The sequence below is a fragment of the Physella acuta genome, unplaced genomic scaffold, assembly GCF_028476545.2.
Source record: "Physella acuta isolate Inbredline_101_S28 unplaced genomic scaffold, ASM2847654v3 ptg000872l, whole genome shotgun sequence".
Lineage (NCBI taxonomy): Eukaryota > Metazoa > Mollusca > Gastropoda > Physidae > Physella > Physella acuta.
In genome coordinates this window covers 449,821-469,094 of record NW_026732389.1, presented here as the reverse complement: position 1 = coordinate 469,094, position 19,274 = coordinate 449,821, and the positions used below count along the sequence as shown (strand labels likewise).

Sequence of the window (19,274 nt, the reverse complement as noted above, 5' to 3'; positions counted from 1 at the left end):
GGGACACGTGCTGTTTCTGCTATTCCGAAAAAAAAACATTTTGATACAAAAATAGTAGTCGAAGTCAATGGCGTATCCTATATGGAGTTATAACAAGGTGAATGGGGCGAAAATGATTAGAATATTAAATATAAATGTCTTTGTTTAAGCCATCTAAACAAGACTTAAAATTACACACAATGTAAAAGTATTGTTGTACAAATATATGTGGTGTTCTGTGATTCAGATAGTAGGCGAAACCAATGGCAAAGCCAATGTGGAATTATTAAAACGAGGTGTACAACGATTACAAAATCATAAAAAATTTAAATATACATGTCTTAAGATAAGACTTCTAGATAAGACTATAAATTACATAGAAAGTAAAAGATATAAATGGGATGACAATCTTACAAATCTAAACGAGGGCCGAAATGTTCCGTTACGCCTTTGCACCTATTATATCGGGTTTCGAAAACCGTTATTGAAGGATTATCCAGACAGTTATATGTTTATATAAATGAAATATGAATCTGATGGTATTCCTGTCGATAATCCGTTTTATTGTTGTTTGTTTCAATCTCCACCCGTACGCTATTTTGTTTTTAACGGACATTCGAGCTTCTTAACCAGAAAGTTTCGGTATGTAAGCTTTAAAATTTCATACAAATTCAATTTTAGGATCGCTGCATTGATATGTCACTGACAGTTTAAGAACTGAAATGACTCATTGATTCCCTCATGTATTTGCAAATAGAATTGGAGTCTCATCCTAGAGATAAGCACCTAAATACTCCACTGAGTATATTGAAAAAGTATGCGTTGATGTAATAGCGTTGTTAAGGAGTGATTCGTGGCATATTTTATGTAGCAAAGTGTGAAAATGAGAATTTAAAGGTGTAAAAGCTTGTGCACGCATATATGCCTATACATATACTTAGGAAAATACGGATTATATATATATGTATATATATATATATATATGTATATATATATATATATATATATATATATATATATATATATATATATATATACATATATATATATATATATATATATATATATATATATATATATATATATATATATATATATTAATTTCCATAAATTAATAAGTTTTAATATAATAGAATATATTCAATATAGTAAACAGAAGCGTATATATTTCAAAATGATTACGATATACACGATTATTGACTATTTATTTTCGATTCAAGAATATACAGCACGAAGTGACAATATGGTATCAACACATAAACTAGTACAAAGGCATATTGTATTATGTAATCTGAGTCATACACTACGTGAATGTGATGACCAACACTGAATGTGTATTACAGGCAAATAAAGCTTATTTAAACGTAAAAATGCATAAAAAGCGTTTGAATAATATGCAAACCTAGATAATGACCACAATTTTACTTTTTAGTTTTAGCTTCGATAAGCAACTAGTTCTCACTGCGATTACAAGTATATATATATATATATATATATATATATATATATATATATATATATATATATATATATATATATATATATATAACCTAATCAAAGATATCCAGTATACAAACGATAAATAAACAAGCGTGCTTATACGAGTAAGAGTGTATGTAATTTGATATTTCTATATAGCACCTTCTAATCTGCTATTGCTTCGCTTATGCCGTCGCCATCGCTTCACCCTCATACAAGTGAACTATGTTCAGTACATTGTCAAAGCTGCGATTATCTCTAGAATAAGACTTCAATCCTTTAAGCAAATACATGCGGGTACGGAACATCTCTGTTATTAAATTGCCCGCAGAAGCTAAAATTAAACTTTTTGTTTGATACTTTAAAGCTTCTACCCGTTTGAGATTAGGATAAACAAGTACGGGTTATATATATTATAATATCTATTATAATCTTATGTTTTACACAAGACAGAGGCGTAGCAAGAGATTGGGGGGGGAGGGGGTGCGAACCGCACCGGGTGACAAAAAAAACATAGCGAAATATATACTGAAAAATGATATCACTTAATTAAATGATTACTTAGAGTGAATTAAATAGTCTTTTAAAAGTGGACAAGTGGAGGTGGGTGACACCATGACCTAAACATGCTAATTATAAAGAAAACGTGCAACATCCAGCTGAATTTATAACCGAATATAGATACAAATCGTTAGTATTAACTGAGCACAGTTTAAAGCAATAACCGGGGAGAGGGGTGACCCGGGGGGGGGGGGAGTTACATCAACTCAACGTTGCAATATATATGCCTGAGAAAAACGGTTTGGTTGAGAATCGTAATAACCTATGAAAATCCGTGTATGTGGTGGGGGGGGGGGGGGTTGGAGTAAAAATTAAATACATCTAGAAGAAAAATACGAATACACATACAAGTGTATATGGAATATAATATATATATATATATCCCGCCAAGTTCTATAGGCAACTTTATAATTCACATCTAGGCCCTAAGAAAAAATTATTGAAAACGTTGTTGTATTAAGAAAATAAATCTTATTTACTATTAGTAAAATTATTGTTCTAAACTTTTATAATTAATGTGGTTAATCTACCAATGAATATATCAATAATTTAAAAAAAACGTCTTTAAATTAGTTTGTAATTAACAGTGTGTTTAAGAAAGGACAATGTTCTCCACCTAAAATCCTATTTTTACAGCTCTACACATAATGAAGATTCTCCCCAATAACAAATCAGACAAACAAAAAAAAAAAAAAAATGAGTTATTAAACATGTAAACTAGAGTTTTAGTAGTATACTAGACTACCCGTCATCCCTTGGATAACTGTGGGTTTCGGGGGTCATCCATATAAAACATAACGTCTGTCACTTATCTTCACAAAAAAAGACCCCACATTCAAAAAGATGTTTTTTTATCTTTTAAAAACACCGAAAACATCGGACCTTCATATACTGACGTCACAGGTGACCTACTCAACTCTACTTCACCTGCCCAGTGTCCCACCAAGTCTCAGACAACATGTTTTTATCGTTTAAGAAAACGATTCCAGCCGAGCATGTCTCTGACCACGCTATCCCTTCATATGCTTAGAAACGGTTCCATGACAAATGATCTCAGGACAAATTATCTCAGATGTTATGATAGATTATAAATATCTATCATGGTGTCTCCACCTCTCCCCCCTTCTTGCTACCCCACAGGTAACGGTACACACCTGGACCTGAGTCCAGCGGTATCGTAAGGCTGACCGGGCGGTCATGGGGGCGGGGCCTGAGTCATGTGACCTGTAGGGTAGGGACGCTACAGTCCGGTCACTCTACCTTCTCCCCTCTTCGGAGGTACACGTTTGTTTTTGGTGCTAAGGCACTAGCCAACATAACATATCATACTTATTTTGGTGCTACGGCACTTGTTCTCCTCGGAGAAATTAAACGTACGTTTGGCAACGTGTGTAGAGGATTGTGTGGCCTCATTGGAAGGTAATTTACTCTTACTTTTATTAGCTGTACTGTTATAATATTAATTAATAAGTATGGAATGAGTATAAAACAATGTATGAATGAAAAGCATATTTTCTAGTAATGTTTATTGTAGGCCTTATGTAAATGTATTATCTTTGTAACAATTGTAAACTTGTATGCGTCTGAATGAATGTGTATATCACACAGATGTTAGGAAGTTTGTCACATGTATTTTACAGCCGGCCAGCTTGGGGCTAAAACAACTTATACAGTACAGAGGTCTGTGTGAGCAAGTTTGACCACGCCGCCCTGAAGACCAGTCGCCCATTCCAGGCTACTCTAAGTTGTATCATTATTCCTATGCCAATAATTCATGTATTAAAAGTTAAATGATTGTGAAACTGAGTTAATTACTTAGTTATAATTTTAAACCTTTGCACTGCACCCAATATCGGCAGTCCGTCAATAATAATAACACAACATTAATAAACGCACAACACTAATTATTAAGGGACCTCTTGTCCAACGAGACAAACCCTAGACTAAACAGGTCATTCTGTAGCTGCGGCTATAACTATTTATGTGCGGTATGACTCGCTAGAGCATATTTGCCACATCAGACATTGAATAAATTAATAAATTAATTAACGTCTTTAAATAAATTTGTGATTAACAGTCTGTCTGAAAAGAAAATTTGTTCTCTACCTACATACTATTTTACAGCTCTCGACCTAGCGCCGATTCTCTCCAGTATTCAATCAGACAAACAAAAAAAAAAAAAAAAAAAAAAAAAAAATATTCAAACATGCAAACAAACTTGAGTTTTAGTATTATATATATATATATATATATATATATATATATATATATATATATATATATATATATATATATATGTGTGTGTGTGTGTGTGTGTGTGTGTGTGTGTGTGTTACAAATAAAGCCCGAAGTGCGATCCATGCGTGCATTGACTGGCCTTTGTGCGAGTTGGCCGCTTCTCGTGGGTAATGTACAAAGAACTTTTACCTGAAAGGACTTTTTTGTACATTGGCCGGCTAATGCGCGCATAGGCCTGGACGCCCTGACTAATGTAAGATTTAGTCTACGGTAAGATGGAGTTTTATGAATTCCTGCTGCGGTTTTATTGTGAGTATTACTCAGCTTGTGGTTGTATAGCATTCTATATGAAATGCGACATAAAGAAAAAATGGTTTTTAGAACACCTCAGGCCGTCCTGTAGTTCCAACCCTGGTATATAGTTAAGAGACATGTTGAAAGTTACAAACACAGAAGCGCAAGATTTACCAGTAAGATGACTAAGTTGTGAGAAAGTTCTGAGCAGAGTATTTAAGTTACGAAAGGAAATAGGTTACTTCCTGTAAAATAACGCAAGCCACTGCCATTAATGTCTGATCTTCTTCTTCGTTCTTAATTATTAGTGTTGAAGGTGATCGAGATTTATCTGCCAGTGTGTTTTAACTCGAGACTTTGTTCGAATTTATCAACCATGAGCTTTTTGCCGACTCGACCACGCCTCCAACACAATTAAGCGTTACGTGTCAACTGGTTATGCGCCATTGAGGCCATTGACTCCGATTTCAGCCTGCTTTTCCTTTTTGGATTTGCTTCCATAGCCTTTGTCCAACCAAGAACAAATTACAAGGCAGCAGTTGTTTAATTTTGGAGTTGTCTCTCCTAGAAGAGTGGCTGTCCCCAGCTAACGAGCCGCATCTACCCGGGGGTTCGAACTCGAGACTTTTCGGTTTAGCAACCATGAGCTTTACCGACTCGACCACGCCGACCCCAGTGTCTGATGAAAAGTATAGAAATTGGCCTCTGCTGCAAACATAACTAGTCATTTAAATTTTCTTAACCTACAAGAAAGTAGTGTCTTCTAAAATGTAAGATCCCACGATTAATTAAAAAGCTTTTTGTTTAAATACAAAATCTATCTGTAATATATATATATATATATATATATATATATATATATATATATATATATATATATATATATATGTATAGGGCAAGGGCTAGGACTAGCGCTAGGACTAGGACTAGGGCTAGGGTAAAGGCTAGGGCTAGGACTATTGTTAGGATCAGGGTTAGGCTTAAATGAATGTGTAGTGTTGTTTTTGGTTTTGGGTTAATTTTAGGGTGAGGTGATTTCCTGGGTTTTTCGTCTTTGTCTTTTGATTAGGACTAAGGTAATATATAGGTCTAGAGTTGAAATTAGAATCAGGATTTTGAAATGTGTTTTATGTAATGAATAATGAAGAAAGGAAATGAAACTGTTCTACGCTCTAATGTTTTCAAGTAGTTTACTAAGACCGGATTCAAATCTAACTTCTTTGGGAGCTGCGGTTTAAATATCAGCACGGTCTTTGCTATCAGCTAATTCTGGATTGCATATTGTTTTCATATTGGTATGAAAATGATGCATGTAGTCTCCGGAAGCTAATACTAAGCCACCACGCCATCACGCACTCACTCATTTTCAAGTTTGAAAAATAATCGGTTTGGTATTGGTGCTTCAAATCTTGTTTGCAATCTTTCTTTAATAACATAAAGCTTATAAAAAGACTTGAAATAAAAAAGTTTTGTAAACTCACCAGCAAAGCAACAACAAACACACTGACAAAATATCAACAAACATCAAAGCAAAAAAAATTAACACACAAAAAATACAAAAACAAGACAAACACACAACAAAAAAGTTCATCGGGACTAATAATAACATAAAAAAACGTCCAGAAAACTTTAAAATCAATGTTTAATTTAAATCTCTGTTGATTGACAAAAAGTTACAATTTTATTTAACCTGGTCAAGCACATCTTCAGAGTTAATCGCTCTTTCACAAAGGAACCTGTAAATATAAGCTGGTTCATCTTTCACGTCATTCATTCTATAGCCGTTAGGCCGATTAATGGCTAAATAATCTTCTACAGTGCCAGCGTCGTCTGGGGCACCGTTTGTCCACTCTTTAAAATTGACCGGTTCATTGTTTGGGAAGACCCATTTCCCTTCTTTAATCTTGTCAGAACCAGAAAGCAGAAGACTTTCGGTTTTGGAATCCCTGGCAATTTTTTGCACAAACCTGAACTCACTTTCGTCATTGACCTCTACCAGGTACATGCCGCATGATGAACATACATCTAGAGCTTGTTGTATGTACATGTAGTAAAAGTTGGAGAGAAAATACTTGCTTCCATTGTGAGCTCCCGAATAATTCAAAATTGAACAGATAGATGGCTCTCCAGAATCATTACTAGAAGCTGTGGAAGAATATAGACATTATAGAAATCACTGTTAAAATGACACATGACGAAAAATTAACATTCGTTGTCGCTTGAAAAATGTATAGACTTGAAAGAAATGAAAAGAGATTAAAATATTAAACAAGCATGTTCAGAAAAATGCCATTTTTCTGATGTCGGTGGCCGGTGTTTACTTAGGAGTAAAACTCGCGCTTTCTAACGGGCAGTTACGAGTAAAGTAATCGGGCTCTGTACTGTAGGTTGTGGCCTTCTCTAACCCTCCCCATTTCCAAGCTGTGTACTACAACCGAGGGAAGGAAACAAATGTCTGTTTCTGGCTGCTGGCAACGTGCTTAAGATAATTACATACTCCCCCCACATTCAACCCCTCCAATAATGAAACATGCACTCAAGACCTTAGGTTGTCTAAGAACAGAACTATACTGTGATGCTTGCTTTGCCTATTGGGAGGGGGGAAGTGAAAGTCTGTTGTAAACCTACGTGTCTAGCAGAGGAACAGGAGGTTTTCCCGATACTTGCAAGAACGCCGGGTGTCCCAAGGTAGTTTCCTGAACGGACACTTGCTTGTGGCGTTGGGAAATTTGTCCAGTTTGGGAACTTAGGAATGCCGGACAAGGCACTAATACATTAAAACATGTAGATCTTACCAACGCCGGAGAAGACGTGAAGCAACAGAGCGATGAACAGCAACATGTTGGTCGAATCTCTTCAGGAACAGCCGAGAGGATGTATCCTAATAGCTACATGAGCCAAGTTTTATAGTATTGTTGTACAAATTTATGTGGTGCGGGGGTCATGTGTGTTTCTGTGATTCCAAAAAAAATTTTTTTTTAATATAAAAATAAAAGTCGCAGACAATGGCGTAGCCGATATGGAGTTATTAAAAAGTGAATGGGGCGAAAAATTATTTCAAAATGATAACAAGATTAAATATGAATGTCTTAGTTGGAACCATCTAGACAAGACTATAAAATACAAATAAATAATATAAAAGATAAAAAATTGGATGACAGTTTTACAGCTCTATACAAGGGCCGAAATGATCCGTTACGCCTTTGCACCAATTTTATCGGATTTCGCAAACCCCTATTGAAGGATTATCCTGACAGTAATTTGTTTAAAACAAAAAGTTTATGAATCTGATGGTATTGCTAGCGATAATCTGTTTTATTGTTTTCTTTACAAATCCCCACCCATATGATATATTGTTTTTAACGGACATTCGAGCTTCTTAACCTGTAAGTTCCAGTGCGGAAGCTTTAAAATTTCAGACAAATTCAATTTTAGGGTCGCTTCATCGATCTGCCACTGGCAATTTAAGAACTGAAATGACTCATTGATGCCCTCGTGTATTTGCAAATAGAATTGGAGTCTCATCCTAGAGATAAGCACCTAAATACTCCACAGAGCATATTGAAAAAGTATGCGGTGATGTAATGGCGTTGTTAAGTAGTGATACGTGGCATATTTGATGTAGCAAAGTGTGAGAATGAGATTTTAGAGGTTTTGTAAAAGTATATATATATATATATATATATATATATATATATATATATATATATATATATATATATATATATATATATATATATATATATATATATATTCATAACCTAATCAAAGATATCATCCAGTATACAAGCGATAAAAAAAACCAAGCATACGTATACGAGTAAGAGTGTGTGTATATGTATATCTCTATATAGCACCTTCTAATCTGCTATTGCTTCGCTTATGCCGTCGCCGTCGCTTCACCCTCATACAAGTGAACTATGTTCAGTACATTGTCAAGGCTGTGATTATCTCTAGAATAAGACTTCAATCCTTTAAGCAAATACATGCGGGTACGGAACATCCATGTTGTTAAATGGCCCGTAGAAGATCAAGATGAATCTAAAATTAAACTTTTTGTATGCTACTGTTAAGCTTCTACGCAAACATGTAATTTTTTGTTGTTTAAAAACTATATTTTTGTGTATACAAAAAGATTCTACCCGTTTGAGATTAGGATAAACAAGTACGGATTATATCTTTTTTATGTTTTACACAAGACAGAGGCGTAGCAAGAGTTAGTGGCAGTGTTTCTTCCAGACTATTTTCTCCGCGGGGGGGGGGGGGGGGGGGCACTTGAAATTTTCGGGGGGGGGGGGGCGACTTTCTTTGGGGGGGGGGGGACGGGGCGGACACTGTTAAAAGTATTTATTTTCTATATAAGTTAAATAAATTTCATTTCGTTCGGGGGGGGGGCCGGTTAAAAGGATTCGGGGGGGCTTCGACCCCCCCCCCCCCCCCCGAAGAGATACCTGGAAGAAACTCTGGTTGGGGGGGGGGCGGACCGCACCGGGTGACACTATATATGGGGAGGGTGACACCAAGGCAAAAAAATAGCAAAATATATACAGAAGAATGATAATTCCGCTTAATTAAATGATCAATTAGAGTGAATTAAATAGTCTTTTAAGAGCAAAATGGACAAGTGGAGGGGGTGACCCCATGAGCTAAACCTGCTAATGATAAAGAAAACGTGCAACATCCAGCTGAATTTATAACCGAATATAGATACATATCGTTAGTATTGTCTGAGCACAGTTTAAAGCAATCCAGGGGGGGGGGGGGGGTGGGGGGCGTGACGGGGGAGGGGGGAGGGAATTACATCAACTCAACGTTGCAATATATATGCCTGAGAAAAACGGTTTGGTTAAGAATCGTAATAACCTATGAAAATCGGTGTATGGGGTGGGGGAGAGGTAAAAATTAAATACAGCTAGGAGAAAAATATTTGAATACATATACACATACAAATGTACATGGAATTTTATATATATATATATATATATATATATATATATATATATATATATATATATATATATATATATATATATATATATATATATATATATACATATATATATATTTCTTACTGGGGGGTGGCAACGTGACACCCGACCTCGCTACGCCACTGACACAAGATAAGGTCACGTAAATGATGTTTGTAAGAGTTTCTTTCGGCGCCAATGTGGGGCTGTCAATTTTGTCCATCAGCTTAATATTTTAATTTTATTTTAAAAATATATTTGAATATATATATATATATATATATATATATATATATATATATATATATATATATATATATATATATATATATATACCATAAATAATAAAGCAATATATTATGTTTTTCTGTTTGTCTTTCAATCATTACTACATCTTTCATCCGACCGTAATGAAACTTTGGGAAATTGTTGAGAATACTCCTGGGGAAGTTTGTGCGAATAGAAGGTTGGCATCCCGACAGCTCGCGGTTCGATTGTTCTCTATTTACAGTATATAAAAAATAATAGTCGGATGTGGTTAGACACCGTTCATCCAAACGCCAACTTTGGTGAGCTGATGAGAATAGTCCTGAATGAGGTTTACATGACATGAGTCAACTTTTTTCCTGTTTAATTTAAAATGTCTTGTGTACAAAGCCTTAAAAAGGCTGAAAATAATGTTAAAATACTACAGTAATTTTTTTCCCAATTTTAAAATTTGGTGAACGTTGAAAAATACGGCCGAGACTAAATGAGTTTTCTAGGAAATTTGTTTTAACCAGGTTAAAAAGGTTTAATATTATATTGGTTTAAGCATTTTTGCAGACTGCTGAGTCTCTATATTGTTATGTTTGACAGTCTTCAAAGTGTTTATTATTTAAGGTATTTTGTGTAAAATTATTTTAAATAATTTATATTTTAAAAATGTGTGTGAAAGCTTTTGAATTTTTTATATTTAAAATATTTTGTAGACAAGGCTCTCAAGTGCATTATGTTACGTTATGTCTTGTTAGTTATTGTTACATCCGTTGTATATTATATATCGTAGTAATGTCCCTTGAATGTTCAGTCTCTTAGTGTGTGTGTGCCAAGTGAGTATCAAGGTAACTTAGAATGTAACTGGAGACAAGACGTGTCGTCTAGTGTGATGAATAAAGTTCTGAAGTGAAGTGAAGAAGACTTTTCGTACTCTAAGTGGGAGGAATCAAGTAATGTTACTTTCTAAATCTAAAATATTTCTCTGAGCCTTAATGAGAAATTTTCCATTGTTAAAATATTTTGCCCTAATAGTGAGGTTATTATTTTCGAATGTTTGTGAAGATTTTTAAGGTTGAAACTTTTATTTTGGAATGTTTGTGAAGTTTTATCAACTTGAAACTTTTATCTTGCTCAGCGTGTTAAACTTTTGTTTGAAATAATTTTCAAGTGTTTGTTTTTGTTTGATACCAAACCAGACAAACAACAGTCGCACACGTTCATTGAATGTATATCTATAAAACATCTAAGCAGGGCTGGTCTAGCTCTGTCCAAGAGGACCTGGACATTTTAAAAACCTAATATTTATCCTCAGCTTCATTGAAATTTACGCAACAAATTAAAAAATAAATCGTAGTGTAACACCGGCTCAGCGGGGATGTGGTGTGATGTCACCCACTTAGGTGTAGTGTTTTTAAGGGATTACCCTAAGAGATAATACACAAACGATCAATGACGCTTTTGTTGATAGATCCTGACTTTACTGCATATACGGCAAATCCGTATACGGCAAATCCATTTACATTAGTTGTACAGTAATGTACAGTATATAACCCTAAAACAAATGTAAACAAACAATAGGTTTCATTTCTGAATACACCACCACATGTGGGCTATAGCTTAAATATACGGGTGTCATACAATAGAATGTTTTCGGCCAGTATTCAATACAGTCAACAAGTACTATAAATATATATACTAACTAGTCCGCAACATGCGGCACTAGTCTGATAATAAAACATAAATATTTCATTAGGTCTACATAACCAAGTTAAACAACTTAATGGTCCTGGCCATCAGCAGTCTGGGGTTTGAATGTCGCGGATACAGGTACAACTACCCAGGGTCCCAGAGGTCACATGACATGGGAACACGGAGACATTGCTCACAGAAGAGCACAAAAAATACATCAACATTTGCGGTCCCACATGAGCCGCAACCAAATAAATTACAAATCATACCTTCTGACTGGTAACCCATGGTATATGTTATAGGCCTATAGCCCTCCTCACAAATAAATGTAAAATGGGTATACTTAAACATTTACATTTACAACTCACAATAATCATAAATAGTAGTACTTTAACAATTACAGTACAGTAGTACATACATTATAGTTCTGAACACTCAAATATTTCTCCATATAAAATGGTAGAAGCTCTTGTGTTGGCACTGGTCACCACTTGATGCGCCAGGTTGAGTCGCTCCACTGGTCGTAGCAGACGGGTTGACCTCCGCAGCTGCTCTGGTGGTTCTGGGTTCATGAATGAGTCATCCGCGTCTGATGCGTCGTCCTCCGCATCCATCTCGTCCAGATGTGGGGCTGGCCTGACAATCACAGGGTCCAGGTGTGGGACTGGCCTGACAATCACCTGGTCCAGGTATAGGGCTGGCCTGAAAATCACCTGTTGCTGCACTTGCCAGGCGACCACTTCTGGCACGAAAGGAGTAGTCAGGTTGGGACCACCTTGACGTCCAGTCGCCTTCTCCGTCTGGTTCATTTGACCTATCTTTCCTCCGTTGTTCCTATCAATATTTTGCCAGAATTCCAGCTGGCACAATGAAGTTTCAGTGCAATTTCCGACATTGCCTTTTCTTGTCTTCTCCCCCTTCACTGGCATTCCAATTTGCACAAGGGAGGTTCTATGCAATGTCCGCCATTGCCCTTTTCCTGTATCCTCCTGCACGGTGTACACTGGCACGTCCTGAAAAATTCATGACACAGTGTCCTAGCTACAGTTTCCGAAGTGAACGAATGGAACGAACTGATCCGATAAACGCCGAAGGCGCCAAATCACAAGGCACATGACTCTGATTGCTTCGGCGATCATCGGCTCACTTCGGGTTTTCCGCGTGTACATGGAGTGATGTGCAAAAAGCATTCCCCGCCTGGAACCGCGTCGTTGTCATTGTGATTGCTGCCCTGTTCGGGTCGCGACAGTTACATAGGAACTTTTAACACTGACTGGGAGGAATCATATTGTTTCGTTAATTTGAAAAATAAATGCGTTTGTTTGTTGTGTGGTAGTAGCATTGCAGTGCTGAAAAAAAAGTAACGGTGAACGACACTTTCAGACAAATCATGGCACTTTTAATGTGAATTATCCTCTTAAATCTGAAGTAAGAAAGAAAAACAATTGTAATCTAAAATTAAGTCTAACAGCACAACAGACTGTTTTTACTAGACATGTGGAAAATTCTAAAAAGGCCACTATTGCTTCTTTCAAAATATCTCACATGCTCGCAAAAAAGAAGAAACCTTTCATTGATGGTGAGTTGTTTAAGGAACTATTTTTGACTGGTGCCGATTGTTTGATTGATGGATTTTCTGACAAACGTGAGATTGTCTCAGCAATACAAGACTTACAGTTGTCAAATAACACAGTCACAAGAAAAATACATGCAAATTCAACAGACATACAAACTCAGTTAAAAACTGACTTTGAAATATGTGATTAGTTCTCGCTACAATTTGATGAGTCAACAGATATATTAGACACCGCACAGTTAGCAGTTATGGTGAGAATGGTGTTTAATAACTTCACAGTAAAAGAGGATATGTTACAAATATTACCTATGAAAAGACAGACAATGGGTGAGGATATTTATAATACATTAAAACATACGCCAAGTCAATAAATATGCCTTTGCACAAGCTGTCTGCAATAACCACTGATGGGGCGCCAGTAATGATGGGTAAAAACAAAGGATTTATAGCCCTCTGCATGAAGGATGATTCAATTTCAAACTTCATGTCCTACCATTGTGTTATTCACCAGGAAGCTCTGTGTTGTAAAATTTTGCCATTTGAACACGTCATGAAAATAGTTACAAAAATAATCAATTCTATTCGAGCAGCTCCTTTGCAATACCAACCCGACTTTTCAAGGCCCTGTTAGAAGGTACTGAAGATAAAGAACATGATCTTATTCTGCATACTGAAATACGTTGGCTCAGTAAAGGAAACTTTCTTACAAGATTTGTGCATTTCGCAAGTTTTCTCCAATGATATAAAGAAGTTTAAAGCTACTAAAAAGGCTTAAAATAAATAAAAAGTTCAACGGGACTAATAATAATATACAAAAAAAAACAATCTGAAAGCTTTGAAATCAATGTTTAATTTAAAACTCTGTTGATTGACCCCAAGTTACAATTTTATTTAACCTGGTCAAGCGGATCATCAGAGTTAATACCTCTTTCACAAAGGAACTTGTAATTATTATTTGGTGGATCTGGCATGTCATTCATTCTATAGCCGAACACCTTAGCAATGGATAGATAATCTTCAACACCTAGATGGTTGTCTGGATTTTCGCTTGACCAAGCTTTATACTTGACCGATTCATTGTTTGGGAAGACCCAATTGTTTTCCGTAATCGCGTCAGATCCAGAAAGCAGAAGATATTCAGTTTTGGAATTCCTGGCAATGTCTTGCACAAACTTGAAATCACTTTCGTCATTGACCTCTACTAGGTACATGCCGCATATTGAACATATATTTAGAGCTTGTTGTGCGTTTATGTAGTAAAACTTGGAGAGAAAATACTTGCTTTCATTGTGAGGCCCCATATATTCCAACATTGAACACAGAGATGGCTCTCCGGAATCACTAATAGCAGCTGTGTAAGAATATAGATATTATAGAAAACACTGTTAAAATGTCACATGACTAAAAGTACTCAGTCGTATTCGTTTGCAAAATTTAGAATTATACCATCATTTCCAATTTATAGACTTTAAAGAAATTAAAATTGATTAAAATATCGAACAAGTATGTTCAGAGAAATACCGTCAATGTCTGTCGACGGTTTATTCTAGGGGTAAAACTCGAGCTTTCTAACGGAAAGTCACGAGTAAAGTAACTCTTTACTGTAGGATGTCGCCTACTCGAGCCCCCCCCCCCCCCCCCCACCTTCCCCATTTCCAGATGGTGCACTACAATCAAGGGGAGGAAACAAATGTCTGTTTCTGGCTGCTGGCAACATGCATTAGCCGATTCTTCATTTTTTTCCAAGTCTATTTTTGGTGACCATTGCTTGAGCGACTGTGTACGAGAGTGATCCCCCCATCCAACCCCTCCAATAATGAAACATGCACGCAAGACCTTAAGTTGTCTCAGAACAGAAAAACCTCCGTATACTGTGATGCTTGTTTTGCCTATGGGGGAGAAAGTGAAATTCTGTTGTAAACCTAAGTGATACCAGAGGAACAGGGCGTTTTCCCGATACTTGCAAGAACGCCGGGTGTCCTAAGGTAGTTTCCCGAACGGACACTTGCATGTGGCTTTGTGACATTTGTCCCGTTCGGGAACTTACCAAAGCCAGAAGAATGACTAAAGCATTACGACATGTGGAACTTACCATATCCGGAGACAGAGGCGTAGCGACCCTTCCCGGCGCCCGGGGACAAAGTTTTCGATTTGCACCCCCCCTCCTCGAGATTTCCATTTGCACCCCCCCCCCCTCACTTTCGATTTGCACCTCCCTCAACCTTTCAATTTATTTTTCCAACCCATTTTGGCGTCCCCTAAGGACGACGACCGGGGACATATGTTCCCCCCCCCCCCCGCCCCCCCTCGCTACGCGACTGGCCGGAGAAGGCCCTATCACATTACGACATGTAGAACTTACCAAAGCCGGAGAAGACGTGAAGCAACAGAGCGATGAACAGCAACATGTTGGTCGAATCTCTTCAGGAACAGCCGAGAGGGTGTATCCTAATGTCTGTGTGGCCCGGGTTTTAAAGTATTGTTGTACAAATATGTGTAGTCTTTCTGTGATTCAGAAAACGTTTTTTTTTAAAAATATGTATATAAAAATAATAGGCGAAGTCAAAGGCGAAGTTATTAAAAACATGAAGGGTGCGAAAAATGATTACAAAATTAAATATAAATGTCTTAGTTGGAGCAATCTAGACAAGACTATAAATTATATAGAAAGTAAAAGATATAAATAGGATGACAGTTTTACAAATCTAAACGAGTGAAGAAATAGTCCGTAACGCCTTTGCACCTATTTTATCGAGTTTCGCAAATAACTTTTAAAGGATTATCCTGACAGTAATTTCTTTAAAACCAAAGGATTATGAATCTGATGGTATTCCTAGCTATAATCCGTTTTACCGTTTTTTGTAACAAATCTCCACCCGTATGATATCTTGTTTTTAAAGGACATTCGAGCTTCTCAACCCGAAAGTTTCAGTATGTAAGCTTTAAAATTCAAAAAAGTTCAATTTTAGGATCGCTGCATCGATCTGCCGCTGACAGTTTAAGAACTGAAATAACTCATTGATTCCCTCATGTATTTGAAGATAGAATTGGATTCTCATCCTAGAGATAAGCAGATACCCTACAGAGCATATTGAAAGAGTATGTGGCGATGTAATGGCGTTGTTAAGGAGTAATACGTGGCATATTTGTTGTAGAAAAGTGTAAAAATAAGAATTTAAACGTGTTGTAAAACTTTGTGCACACATATATGCCTTCATATACCCTTATATATATATATATAAACTAAAATCATATAAACTAACATCTGTCAGGTCGCCAAAGTTTGCTCTACCGAAAGTATTACGGTGAGTACACGTGCCTTGATGAATCTGATCCAAGCGCAGGCATTACATACACTTAAATAACTCAGGTTTAGAAAACAAAGTCACGCGTATAAGAATATACGAGAGGTTACGCATTGACAAACAGTACTAATATATTGCATTATGTAAAACCAGTGTTTCTTCCAGACTTTTTTCTCCGGGGGGGGGGGCACTTGAAATTTAGGGGGGGGGGCGGTAGACTTTCTTCGGGGGGGGGGGGGGGCGGACACTGTTAAAAGTATATATTTTCTATATAAATTATATAAATTTCATTTCGTTCGGGGGGGGGGGGGCGGTAAAAAAATTTCGGGGGGGTTTGCCCCTCCCCCCCACCCCCGAAGAGATGCCTGGAAGAAACTCTGTGTAAAACATATGCTAAGCTTCTTCTAAATATATAAATATCATTTATTGACTACATTTTGATAATTTATATCAAATTATATATATATATATATATATATATATATATATATATATATATATATATATATATATATATATATATATATATATATATTTGCTTTAATTTTTTTTCCCGTTTTAATATTGTTCCTCTCTTGCTGCTTTACCTTCCCAAGGGTTGGCAGCAAGAGTAGGTTTGCATAAAAGTATATACATATAATACATGTTGTTACATTTCTAATACAAAACGTCTATAGAGTTAACAGAGTTCTATATTTTAAAGAAACTACTCTTCAAAATAGTGTGACATGCTTCTTATATCTTCTTTCTGCTCCTGAGTCAAGACATCAAAATGGAGTGCTCCCAGATGCTTAATAGCGCTTACTGGTGGCAGGATTACATCACAAAAGCAACAACTTGTTAAAATTTCATTATGTATTTCCTGACAGTGTCTTGCTATGTTATTGTGCACAATTGTATCCTTACAGGTTTTGCACTGTTTGAACTTAACGTGTTCGGCATTTTCATGCTCTCTAGCTTCCATTCTTGTTTGGTACTTAGGGCAGAAAAGGCAGGTTCGACTATCATGTTTTTGTTTCGTGAATTCTTGTGCAATTGTTGCTTCCCCTTGTACCAATTTTCCGTTTTTTTTTACTCTTCGTTTTTGGCTTTACCTCTGTGGGGCTGTCCTTTTTCCTTTTTAGATCTGTAGGATTCTTAGTTGGAACAGAAATCGTTTTAGGAGGTTCTTTTGTAGGTGCAATTGGTGCCTTTGGAACTGCTAAAGTTATAGAAGGTTCTTTGGTAGGTGTGATAGGTGCAGATGGTATTGATGTCGTTTTAGGCGGTTCTTTGCTAGGTGTGATTGGTGTAGTTGATTCTGATGTCGAAGGTCCAGGTGTGGGGCTGGCCTGACAATCACCTGGCCAGGTGTGGGGCTGGCCTGACAATCACCTGGTGCAGGTGTGGGGCTGGCCTGACAATCACAGGGTCCAGGTGTGGGGCTGGCCTGACAATCACATGGTCCAGGTGTGGGGCTGACCTGACAATCACCTGGTCAGACGTCGGGCTGACCTGACAATCACAGGGTCCAGGTGTGGGGCTGACCTGACAATCACATGGACAGGTGTGGGACTGGTCTGACACCCACCTGTTCCTGCACTTCCCGGGCGACCACTTTTGGCACCAAAGGCGTTGCCTCTGGTCGGAGTAGTCGGGTTGGGACCACCTTGACGTCCAGTTCGTCGCCTTCTTCGTCTGTTTCATTTGACTATCTTTCTTACGCTTTTCCTACCCTTATTTTGCCAACATCCATATCTAGCATTCCAACTGGCACAAGGAAGTTTAAGTGCAATGTCTGACATTATCCTTTTTCTGTATCCTCTGTAGTTTTTTTTTTTGTAGTTTGCCTCCTTGTTCTACATCAGGGGTCTCCAGTCTACGGCCCGCGGGCCGGATGCGGCCGGATGCGGCCCACGAGGTTCTTTCATCCGGCCCGCTGAGATCGTTTTGTCCACAGAAAAAAATGTTTGCTGGAGGTGGCTGAGGAACTTTGTCCAGAAAATTTAAAACAATTTGAAAATTGTAGCGTTGGTTGCAATTACCGTTACAAAAAGTGTTGCAGACTTTGGATGAAAACAATAAGACTCAAATATCGAAAAATGCTAGCAAGTTTCGCAATTTTTCAATTACAATGGATCAGTCAGTCGCTGGACAGCTGTTCCACCTCTGAACTTCTTGTGTTTATTAGAGGTGTGGATGAAGACATGAACATAACACAAGAGTTGGTTTCCTCACATAGTCTGTATGACACTGTATGACACATGTCGTAATGTTTTACGACATGTGGAACTTACCGAAGCAGGCCGTAAAACATTGCCCGGGTTAAGGAAATATATTACTTTTCCAATTAAATTTATTAACCCTAACCACACAAAAACCACAATCAGAACCAAACAATCTCGCAAATACAAATACAAACATAAAAATAAACGCAAATGCAAAACCGAAAACAAAAATGCGGGAAAGGAGGAGGCAGTTACCGCGACAATTTTCAAAAATAATTCAAGTTATTTTTTTAAACCTTTCAAACAATTGAAACGTTCGTTTAAAAAGAATTAGTTCTAGGTCCTGGTTGCGGTTTTTCGTTAGCATATTGGTATGAAGATAATGCATGTTATCTCCGGAATCTAATACTAAGCCACCATGCTATCACCCTCTCACAAAATTTCAAGTTTGAAAAATAACGGGTTTGCTATAGGTGCTTCAAATCTTGTTTGCCATTTTTTCTCTTGAAATAAATAAAAGTTTGTATAATAATCACCAAAGCAACAATAAACACACTGACACAAAATATCAACACAAAAAAACATTACAAAAACATACAAACACACAACAAAAATTGTTCATTGAGACTAATAATAACACATCAAACAATGTTCAGAAAGCTTTGAAATCAATGTTTAATTTAGAACTCTGTTGATTGACCCCAAGTTACAATTTTATTTA

General features: G+C 36.9%; 2 protein-coding genes across 2 annotated transcripts; both read right to left on the bottom strand.

Moving 5' to 3' along the window:
- Nucleotides 1–6,182: 6,182 nt before the first annotated feature.
- LOC131952419 (perlucin) lies at nucleotides 6,183–12,009 on the bottom strand. The gene is made up of 3 exons (XM_059315053.1): nucleotides 11,884–12,009; nucleotides 7,347–7,504; nucleotides 6,183–6,696 (listed from the first exon to the last, which is right to left on the bottom strand). Exons 2-3 carry the CDS (start codon nucleotides 7,390–7,392, stop codon nucleotides 6,233–6,235), a joined length of 510 nt encoding a protein of 169 aa, XP_059171036.1. The 5' UTR covers nucleotides 7,393–7,504; nucleotides 11,884–12,009; the 3' UTR covers nucleotides 6,183–6,232.
- Nucleotides 12,010–13,868: 1,859 nt separating this feature from the next.
- Nucleotides 13,869–15,498, bottom strand: LOC131952418 (uncharacterized). Its single transcript, XM_059315052.1, has 2 exons — nucleotides 15,404–15,498; nucleotides 13,869–14,392 (listed from the first exon to the last, which is right to left on the bottom strand). The coding sequence occupies exons 1-2, from the start codon at nucleotides 15,447–15,449 to the stop codon at nucleotides 13,929–13,931; spliced, it is 510 nt and encodes a 169-aa protein (XP_059171035.1). The 5' UTR covers nucleotides 15,450–15,498; the 3' UTR covers nucleotides 13,869–13,928.
- Between the last annotated feature and the right edge of the window lie 3,776 nt (nucleotides 15,499–19,274).

What these genes read in the sequence shown, in the direction of transcription:
- LOC131952419 (XM_059315053.1), bottom strand. Translation starts at nt 7,392, where the DNA reads ATGTTGCTGTTCATCGCTCTGTTGCTTCACGTCTTCTCCGGCGTTG. An exon ending in TCACGTCTTCTCCGGCGTTG is followed by an intron (nt 6,697 to 7,346) that starts GTAAGATCTACA and finishes ATTCTTCCACAG; the next exon opens with CTTCTAGTAATGATTCTGGA.
- LOC131952418 (XM_059315052.1), bottom strand. Translation starts at nt 15,449, where the DNA reads ATGTTGCTGTTCATCGCTCTGTTGCTTCACGTCTTCTCCGGCTTTG. An exon ending in TCACGTCTTCTCCGGCTTTG is followed by an intron (nt 14,393 to 15,403) that starts GTAAGTTCTACA and finishes ATTCTTACACAG; the next exon opens with CTGCTATTAGTGATTCCGGA.